This window comes from Salminus brasiliensis, chromosome 1 (assembly GCF_030463535.1).
Source record: "Salminus brasiliensis chromosome 1, fSalBra1.hap2, whole genome shotgun sequence".
NCBI classification, from domain to species: Eukaryota; Metazoa; Chordata; class Actinopteri; order Characiformes; family Bryconidae; genus Salminus; species Salminus brasiliensis.
In genome coordinates this window covers 20,837,217-20,847,903 of record NC_132878.1, presented here as the reverse complement: position 1 = coordinate 20,847,903, position 10,687 = coordinate 20,837,217, and the positions used below count along the sequence as shown (strand labels likewise).

General features: G+C 38.9%; 1 protein-coding gene across 1 annotated transcript; it reads right to left on the bottom strand.

Annotated features, from left to right (window-relative positions):
* Positions 1 to 217: 217 nt before the first annotated feature.
* mks1 (MKS transition zone complex subunit 1) lies at positions 218 to 10,622 on the bottom strand. Its single transcript, XM_072674356.1, has 18 exons — positions 10,265 to 10,622; positions 8,793 to 8,920; positions 8,647 to 8,699; positions 8,413 to 8,568; positions 7,696 to 7,793; positions 7,400 to 7,528; positions 7,213 to 7,317; positions 6,844 to 6,952; positions 6,004 to 6,060; positions 5,746 to 5,788; positions 5,579 to 5,641; positions 4,818 to 4,888; positions 4,666 to 4,735; positions 4,248 to 4,355; positions 3,927 to 4,060; positions 3,742 to 3,824; positions 3,557 to 3,654; positions 218 to 2,511 (listed from the first exon to the last, which is right to left on the bottom strand). Exons 1-18 carry the CDS (start codon positions 10,339 to 10,341, stop codon positions 2,408 to 2,410), a joined length of 1,686 nt encoding a protein of 561 aa, XP_072530457.1. The 5' UTR covers positions 10,342 to 10,622; the 3' UTR covers positions 218 to 2,407.
* Positions 10,623 to 10,687: the final 65 nt, after the last annotated feature.

Here is a 10,687-nt window from a genome sequence, read left to right as displayed (position 1 = left end):
ATGCTATCACAATCATAGGCGGTTCCTGACAAGTCATAATTTCTAGTGGGAAATTATGTGTTGATACCCTGTATCTGTGAAACATGAGAAGTTGAGACGTCCTTCGACCTTTAACCATGACAGAGAAGACAGAATCAGTACTGGGTGGAACATAGTTCTTTATTTTGTAACAGTGCAGATTACTTATAACAATACTTACTTATAACAATAATAGAACAATGTTATTTATCGCTCCATGTGCTTCACAAGTGGAAAGTAGGTTTTTCCGACTAGCACAGGAACGCAGCATAATTTTAAGCAGAATACAGTGACTATCTGCACTAGACTGCTGGTCACACAGCAAAGCAGACATCAATCTCACCCAGGAAGTAGCTCATGAAAGGGAAGAAAAAAGAGAAAAGATCTAAGCACATCGACAAGTTAGAGACCAATGAACAGACTCATTTGCATGTACTGCATGTACGTAAGCACTCCAGTTGGTTCCCTGATATGTTTAATTACAAGAAGAAACTATCAAACGCAAGTCAGCTTCTCATTCACCAGCTGCTTGCTCGAATTTTCCCATTCCACCTTAAAAGGTACAGCAGTTACATTCAGTTACATTAAAGTGGGACAGGAAAAATCAAACGAGAAGCTGGTGAATGAGAAGCTAACTTCACCCTCAAAAAAAGTTAAACATTGAAAATTATTTTACAAGGAACCACTCAACTATTGCGGAAAGTATCCTGCTGGAGATGCATGAAAAAGCTAAATCTTAAAGCAGAGCATTTCTTAAGCCTATATTAGGATATTAGCACACACTGGGATTGGCCAAGATGGTAAAAAAAATATTGTGCCTCCAAAGTTGGTTTGATATTTGTTGAAAGGACAAAGGGACTCCCTGAAGCGGCCTCATAAATCATCATCATTCCTCTACACTTTGCGGTTTGGCCATATCTTCTTTATCAATCAGCTCGTACCTTGTACACCTAACAAACAAACGGTCACTAATAATGAATAGCAAGGTGAATTAGCCTAGTGTGGAAGACTTGTGTCAGCTTAGTTGTAGTCCTTGTTCTCTTTGCACGTAACTATGCTAATATAAATGTGCAAATTTTCAGTAGGCCTATTTATTGATCTGGCTGTGGAAAGAAGCTCCTGCCCCCTGTGGCTTTTGGACAAAAGAAGACCTAAGACCAAAAGCATTTTTACAGACCTTGTACAAATCTTGTACAAAGGCTTGCTGAGGCAGGGATGTTCACATGCTAGTGTTGGTGGTTGCAATACTACAACTGCTTGCACATTGACTGATTCCTTATTTTCCTTTTTGCTCATTTCAGCCAGTTGCTTCTTTAACAGTACCATATGTAGAGCCACTGGTAACATCCCATCTAAATAAAATAAGTAAGTAAGGCGTGTAAAGCATGGATGCAAGATAATTAAGCCATGGGCCCATGGCTTTCTAAAGCCAGGACTCTACTTAACTAATAGCACCTGGCACAAGAGTGGGGTTGTGCCCACGTCTGAACTTCATTTTTGCACTTCATTCTTTTCCATGGGAATTTCTTTGTACTGCCACCTGTTGTTTCAGGGGACGCTGCAACAACTGAAACGTTAAGTATAAATGCCTAAATTGTTTGCATGCCATGTGCGAAGTCATGACCCCACTCTGAAGCAAAAGCATAACAGAGCCTTAAGTCATGGCCACAATTAATTGGATTAATTGGATGTGTCTCCACAGTAGTAATATAGGGTAGAGTTTTTTCTTATTTTCCAGTCAAAATTAAATCTCTTATCTTTGTATTCTTAATAACTGATTTGGGATTAGAAAGGCACCATATACATTATATTCAACACCTTTTAATGCTTTAAATGACAACCTGTACTTACAGTTAAAAAAAAACAAAGTGTATAAAATATAATGCTGGCTTACACTCAATTTGAATCCTTTTAGGACAGCAATATTCTTCAGCATTTGTGCCAGCACAATGCAAAATAAAGATTATCCACAAATCAGTGATTTGTAAGATGTTGCTACATGCAAAACAGAGCGATGTGGTAAAAAAAATAATGTTTTTTTTTTTTTTTTACAGCTAATTACCTGGTGCTTTGTTGATTATTAGATTCATTTTCTCTTCAGTTTGTAACAACCAACAGGAAGTGTTATTTTAAAAGTGTTATTACTTATCATTCCTGGTTAAGAGAATTGCATAAAAAGGTATCATCACTATAAAACAACATAATACAGCTGAAGAAGAAAAAAAAAGGAAAACAATCCAATGTATGAACTCCAACAACATAAACATATCAAATGTACATACAAATATCATTAATTTTACACAAATTACACATATACATCCAGATAAAACACCTGTATAAATCCTGAACAGAACAGGACAGATTTTTTGCCAATTAGCACATGTGGACTCTATGCTGAGGACTCTGAGGCGAGTGGGGCAGTAGTGTTGATTAGATCTCTGGGTAGACTCTCTCTAGCTTCCTGCATTCGCTTACGAGCCCTCTGAAATGCCTCTGCAGGTACACACACAAAAACAGGATTTATTTTTCATTTTTATGCATTTCATTTTCTCCCTGAAATGCACTCAGAACATATAGATATTTTTATGCCGCCATTCATCTCTTAGAATTAAATAGGCTACTTCTGTTAATGTGCCTTTAAAGGCGCTGTATGTAATCCTGGAGAACAACTGTTGATATTTAAACAGCAGCAAAACAACCCCCCCCTGCAGAACTCCTTCAGAAGCTCCGCCTCCCAAATTTATACATGATGGGTTAGCAAACTAAGTAGGAATAGAGAAACATTCTTTCATACCTTACAATGTCTCTCCACCTCCAAAATTCTTATGTTTTTTGTATGTGTTTTGCCCCTGCCCCTTTCGTTTTTGCCCATGTATTAATTTTAGACCCCCCCCCCCGCCCCCACACAGACACACACACACACAGACACACACATGTTTCAAACATTTGTTGAATCTGTAGAGTCTGTCATTTCGATTGCATGTCTTTATCCGTTTTATATGTGATGTACATTCTGAGTAAAGAGGCTATGAAGACGGTTTGAGATACTCCTCTCTGCCTTTCTGGTGGATTTGTGTGTTTGTCATCTGCCACACACTGGTAGATTCTTATGTCCTTCTACATTTTTGTGTAAAACTGAACAATGGGCACTCAAAAACTTGTCGCCTGCCTACTGCGGTTTATAAACTATTTTATTTATACATTCCACTACTTTTGTAACCCTGAGACTCAACATTTCAAGCACCAAAACAATTAGTCCACATTTTTAACATTATATGAAAACTTTCTATAACATGACTTAAAGTTTTCAGGTTTGGGGTCAGAATATCTCTTCACACAGTGCTTCAAGTCACCTGGGGTCTCATTATAGAAAGATGAGATTGTTCTGAACATTTTGGTATAAAACATATGAGTATCTTATTTGCAAGTGCCTTTAAAGGTGAATCAACTTCCTTAGACTCCAGAGGGCTAAAAAAACACAACATGATTTTTCTATGATATGACTTATTTTAAAGTACTTCAAGATCTCAGTTCTTACCTAACACATTATAGACAGATCCTTGCTGACTGTGGCCTCCTAGTTGGTCTAAAACAGTCTGCCTCCTCTTCTTCAAAGTGTTGGCATCCACAAATGCCCTATGATAAAACAGCAACATATTTATTCCAGATCAGAATAATACTGGAACACTAGAAAAGTTCAAATACAATGAGCGTTTAGCCAACCTGGCATGCTGAATGCAGTTTAGGTTGAAAGTGACACTCCCAGTTGTCTGTGTGCGAAACCCGAAACGGCTGAGACGATCACCCTTGGGAAAATAAATTAGATCACAGATATTGGAATGTCAGCAATTCTCCAGTTCACCACAGTCACATTTGTTTCATCAGTGGATAATGCTGGGTTGACTGACCTTAAATGTACTTGGTACTCTCACATCACTGATGTCCTCTAGTTCAGGAGCTCCACCGATAAAGAAGCGTCTCAGTTCGGCCACCGTGCCCGTCTGCAAGGGCCTCCATGTGTGGCATGTCAACCTATGGTACCCTGACACCACACACACACAAATGTATGTATGCTTTTGTATTTGGAGCCACCTACTCCTTGTTAATCCAAGTGTTTAAATCTCATTCAGCTTAAGATAACAAACATATCCTTACTCATCAACTACATTTGTTGCAAAGAAATTAGCAAGTAAATTTTATAGTGTATTATTTTAGAACTGATCTCCTACCAGGTGTTGAGGGTATGACCAGGTATCCGTAACCCTCAGTTCTATACCGCTGCCAGAAGTCCAAGGAAAGGACCTTGAAGTACAGCACTGGCCACTGAAGGAGTGAGTCTTAAAAAAATCAAATAATAAAAACAATTACTGCCAATGACTGGATAAGTGTTACTTTATGAACAAATTTTTGTTTTTGATTTAAACAAACCATGCTAAGACTAAAGTTTGAATCTTTTTCAAACTACTTGCCCAATGCAGCTAACAAGTAATAGAGGTTCAATGGAAGTCTGGGAAACTGCATTCTAATTAACTTCATCTGGGATAAGAAGAAAACTGTACTGTTTTCATTTTTTTCCAATCTTATCATTAAACTCTCTCCAAGCCAACAATGTCTCAAAAAAAGATAAAAAAAAAACATAACTCTCACCCTCTGACTCATCCTCTTTCCTGAAGAAGCACTCAAAGCTGAAGGGGTAGGAGAAGAAGGCCACGTTGTCCTAAACAAAAAGTATATGCCTCTGTAAGTCTGTCAGCAATCCAAACATCAAATTCATCCAGTCTGTGATTTATTTTTCTTACCTTCCCTAGTGTACGAGTTCGGCATGTCTGGGTCACACCAGAAAGGCTCTGGAATGGCACACTGAACCAACCTGAAGAGCATTCATACATAACTAACTCAGCCAGTTATTATCAAAAAAGGTAAAAACCAAACTTAGTTACAGATACAAGCTCTAGTTATTTGATGCTGATGCTGTTCAATTGCAAAGGCTATAGTACAAAAATGTAGATGCTTTAATAAAGATATTGATAATTTCTTAATCATTGAGAAAGATGAATGTAGTCATAGAACTACATTTACTATAATTGACAATTAATTCATAGCTAGAATATCTCATATTTAAAAGTGAAATATCCCCAGTCTGTAAAATCAAATAAGGCAGACAATTTAATAACTAATAATTGAATAATTAATAATAATTTAGATATTTTTATAATGTCATTTACATTATTACTTTTTATGGCTTGAATACCACATTAAATACTTTTGGTGTGTGGTGTATAATACTGTGATCCACACTGCATGTTGGCGCTGTCGCTTAAAAACATTAGTCATATCAAAATGTCATGATGAATGGACCAACAGAAATGTTCCAGAATGACTTGGTATTCAAAAATTTTGCCCTTTTAGTTTTAGTTTTCTACTTCTACTGTAAAGTTGCCACTTTGGAGATACAGGTTTTTTTGTGTGACAGCAATGATATACAAATATTGATTTAAATAACAACATATGCAATTCCAAACTTTTGAATTGTAGTTTATTTTTTTGCGAACTCACTTACTGTTTGGCAACTCCAGGAAGAAGTTAACATACAGGTTGTCATATTCATAGCCCTGTGCAGAAACTGTAAAATAAAAATAGGGTTTGTGAGTCATTTGCATGCAAAAGCAGGAATTTACTGGTACTGTGTTTATAAAATGTGTGTTCTGTTTCTGGTAATACTCCTACTTATCTCCCCATTAACCATCAGGCGGAGAATCCCTGGAGGTGGCTGCAATGAAAGAAATTCATCACAGAATAATCCAGTATTTATGTTAACGAATATCGAGTTAACATATCTATAAAATGTAGTTGAAGCCACCAAGGCAGATGTGAGTCTTAAACAGAATTAGTATTACAGAAATGACTATTTAAATGTAATTAAATTTCAATTGAATTTAACTGTCAATAAATAGTAGCCTAGTAAACAAGCAAACTGCTCCCTACCATTTCAAAGTCCTGGCCAACGAGGCTGTTGAGATAATCTTTATGGCGACTGTAGAGCTACAGAAGGAAGAATCAAGAGAGAGTATTACATTTTCAATACAGTAGTAGGCATATTACAATATAACATGATAAATTGCAATCCAATTATTACAGTGTTGCAACTCTGCTTAGCTCCTAGCTCATTTATTTTAGTTCTGCACTCTGCACTAGTTCAAAGCTCTGGAGTGGCACTAACTTGCTTGCTTGTCAAGAGACAGGAGATCATAAGTGTAAAACCACAGGCCTCCCTGGTCATGAATCTGAGAGTAAGACTGCACATCAGATCTCACAATCTGTGGCCCCATCCATGGGTATACTGTACTAGGATATTTACTGAATTTGTATAAGAATAGTTTTTACTGATTTCAGTAACATCCAGATAAATGCACTGTCCCTGAGATGTCTGATGCAGGACGCATTACTCACAGGGGCTAAATGTAATTCACTCATTAGGAGAACTCCATATAAGACCTGAAGGAGATTTTCCTTCTTAAAGCAGTAAGTCTTCTTATGCAAGAACTGTATTATTTGCTGCTGGGCTCCCCCTACAGTCGGGAAGTGGAATATGACCTTAAGCCAGCATTAAAGGACACGCTGTGCACAGCATTTGTTGACATGCTGGGAGATACAGAAACCTTGAAAACTTGAACACTGAAAACTTGGGTTATACAGCATTAAGCAGTTCTTGCGAGTGTAGCGCAGTTGACAGTGTGCCGAGGCTTGATTAGCAACAACAGAGACTACAGGTCAGTGAAGGATTTTGAAGCTGTTCTTTTAAGGTAAAAATGCTTTAACGCTTACATCTCTGTACATGCGCTGCTCTCGCTGCTTCTCCTCTGCAGGAATTGGAGCGGATGCATTCTCCAGATAGAGGCGCCACACCTCTCTCTTTTCTCCCTCCGTCTCCAGCCTGAATTTAAGCAAAACCACATTGCGGTATTTCAACAATATTGTAATGTGGAATGTCTGATCTACATGGTTTTTCCCAAGTAAAGAGAAATGTGTGGAAATTATTTTCTGTGGTACCGGACCATACACTGTAAATCTGACAGACAAAAATATACTGAAATATACTGGAGTATTCCTTTAACCTCTAGAAACAAAGTGGCTTAAATAACATTTAGGCCCAATACACGCATTTCATGAAAGGTGAAGAAATAGGGGACTTGCCTGTAGGGTCCTCTGTTGTTGTTGAAATCAGGTTTCACTGTAATTACTCCATTGCTGTCTGCTCTTATGGTGCATAAGACATATTCATTCTCCTTCAACCCCAGTCTGTAAAATCAGAAACTCAATCAAACAGTGCAAATGTAGCTGAACTGATTAAATGCAGAATGAGCTGCGTTGTTTCACTCACTTTCCAGTGGGGCCGAGGTCTGCCATGATGTGCATGGTCTGCATCGGTGTGTTGACAATGTGGCTGTTCTTCATAAATTCTGTGGATGGCTCCCATACTACCAAACGGGTCTTCGGGATGTTGGCATCTCTTTAAAAAATAAAAAATAAAAATTAAAAAACAACAACAACAACAACAACAACAAAGAAAAGAAAGAAAAGAAAAGAAAAAATGAAAGAAACATAAAAGGCATAAGAGAAGGCTTAAAAATGGAAACTTTGGAAAATGGGCACAATCTACTTTAGAACTGTACTTACACTGGGCGTCTTTCTTGCCGTCTGTGTCTTACGTTGGCCATGCGGTCTGCTAGGAAGGTTGGCCTGGACTGAGTCGGAGTCATCAGACTCTGAGCCTGCTGCTCTCAAATAACAATAACAATTTATCTATCAAATGTTCACATTTCAACCAAGCTGTGTCCAACACAAATGGTGAATTGAGTTGTCTTTGTCTTTTTTGCTTAAATAAATGGAAGCAAATCTGGCTGCAAATGTAGGCATGTTCTTAGCATAAATGTTTACAAAGACAGCACAAAGAGAACAAAGACATGTGTTTCATAAGAATAATGTTCTACTTAGGTAATAGCCTAAGCTGTGAACTGTGCTAAATGCAAAAAGTACCTTTGCAAGGCAGGGTGTCTACTGAGCTTGTTATCCTTAAGTTAATGCGAAGCAACAGTGATAATACTCAGTTTATACTAGCTAAGTCAGGACTAAGTCCTGAATTAGTGGTGCAACTAAACTTAACAATACATGGAAACTAACAAGTATTGACTAAGAACTTAGTTAAGACTTCACACACACACACAAATTAAACAGACACTTGTGCATAACTAATGCAACCCAAAAGCTTTTTATAGTGAAGATCTGTCTTCAAAGTGATGATAAATCACACTGTGCCAATCTGTACATTGTGCAGCTTATTAACAACACAGTGTTTTTCTACAGGTTAAAAGTAAAGTAAAAGGCAGTACGCACCTCCTCCCAGTTAGTGAAGCGATCGAAGTCTGTGTAGCTGAAAATACGCTGATTCTTCCTTTTCTTCGCTTTTTCCAATGCCACAATTTCTGCATGATACTGCTTCTCCAGAGGAGTCTGACATGAGGACTCTGTCTGGTACAAGTCCACTTCATACTATACAAAGATAACAATGAAAACGTATAAGCACATCAGTGGAGAAAACACAAACAACTGCGTTCCACAAACTCGTACCTGACTGAAGAACTTCTCCTGCCAGCCAATCACCAGCTCTTCTTCGTCGCTAGCTGTCCAGGAATCAGAAATAGAAAGGTAGTGAAGCTCATGACGTTAGGGTTCACTGGTAGATTTTACAATGATCTCTTCCGTTCATCACATACTTGCACTTGGTCGTGTTTGAGAGACGAAAGTGTCAAGCTCAATGATGCCTCGCTCCTGTTGGCTCAACACTTGCTGCTGAAGATGGTGCGAAAGGGCTGCTGTTGAGGTCACTCGCTGGATTCGGACTCTAGGACAGCAAATGGCATAAGTGGCATCAGAAATGACAAGGGAAAAGATTTTAAAATGCTCATCATTTTGCCTGCTGATAATAATCATGAATAAAAAGCACTCGTACAGTTGATCACTGGTGGTATTGGTATCTGCATTAAGAAATGGCTTCAAGAGACTTTCTTGACTTAAGTGAATCTACGATCACCCATCTCCAACGTGCACTGATATCCTTGGACTTTCCCATTGTACTGTGTGTTGGTCAAGCCAATGAGTGCTGCTACACAAACCATGGTTATGTCAGCACAGAGAACGTTAAGAAGCCATGGTAAGTTAAAAGACATTTTGGAGCTTTTAGCCTCACTGAATTAATAACCTAAGTTGGTGTATGTGTAATTTTGACCTTGTCTTGAATTCATTTTTTTTCTATTAAAGATGTAGCACAGCTTCCCAACTCAATGTTTTAGCCAGTTAAATAGATGGGAGACTAAATCTTTACACTGCTACATTTAGGAATCGTTTGGTGGTTAAGATTAAATTGCTAGTGAACTCGTTGATTCACATTTTCTTCCAAAATCAAGGGTATTAAAAAATATGAAAAAGTATAAGCTGTTTTATTTTTTGTTCCAGGAAAGGCATTTCACTACAGTTTGGAACATTGCAGTAAGGATTTTATTGCATTCAGCAACAAGAGTGTTAGCGAGGACATGATGTTGGATGATCACCACCCCATCTCCTCTCCATCTCCCCAGCCCAAAGTACTGGACGGAGCGCCATCCATCATTCCAGAGAACACAGTTCCACTGCTCAAGGCCTGGGGGCTTTATGCCCCTCTAGCCCACGAGTGGCATTAGGCAGCATGGTGCCAATAGGTTCATGTTTATCTGCTACAGAGAGTCCTATTCTATTGGCGATACTTCTCTACAGGTACTAGGAACTGTGTGAGTGCATTTGCACATCTGTGTCAGATATGAAGAAAGTAGCTGAACATAAAAACTGAGCCATAAAACGACTTATCAAATACCATGTGCTACAGCACTGTGGCCTAAAACCCTCCTAAAAGTCATAGGAAAAGAAGTTAGCACTGGCTAAAGGTGCTTTGGCTAACAAGAAAAGTACGATTAAGAGTATTTAAAGCGATTATTAAATCCTGTACATGCCCAGACTTGGACAAGAATCCCGTTATACATAGCATAGCTAGGATTAACGCTAGCTAAAGTTAGCTGGCAGTGTTGGCAGTTGTAGCTATGTCTGGCTGGGTGAACTGTGGTGGCCAGCTTCCAGTAAACTCTTTTGGAAGCTGTAGCCAGCTAGCAATGTAGCACTAGCTACTGCTAGCTACTGGTTGGAAACGTTGACCTACCTTATTCTTACGTTTTTGACAGCATCGCGGGAACGATAGACGGCTTCCCCAGTGTCGGTGCACCACACTTCAGCCATACCAGCCGCGTTCCTTCGCTAAATGCTTGATAGCTGGCTCTGGCTTGCTAGCACGCGTAGATAGCTAGCTAGCTATAGCTAATTAGCCACTGCTGTGAGGAAAATAACACCGGCCGGATCACTGCTGAGTGCTGTAACTCTGGTTGTGGTGCAGAATATAGCTAGCTAGTGTTCAGTCACCGACACTGTAATACACACATTCCGTTCACAGAAACATTTTCGCTGAGAAATACACCAGTTAGCTAAGGGGCTAATCTTACGGTAGCGTCGTGTTGCTTGGTAACAGAACGTAGCTAGTGATGACTAGTGCGCATGCTCGGCTCATGGTTGCACCGTAAACACGGGC

Bases quoted from the DNA above. Each gene is read 5' to 3' on its own strand.
- mks1 (XM_072674356.1), bottom strand. From the start codon at position 10,341: ATGGCTGAAGTGTGGTGCACCGACACTGGGGAAGCCGTCTATCGTTCC. The intron at 6,953-7,212 runs GCAAGTCCCCTA...GCTTAAATTCAG, and splicing joins AACAACAGAGGACCCTACAG to GCTGGAGACGGAGGGAGAAA. The intron at 3,655-3,741 runs GTTGGCTAAACG...GTTTTATCATAG, and splicing joins AACTGCATTCAGCATGCCAG to GGCATTTGTGGATGCCAACA.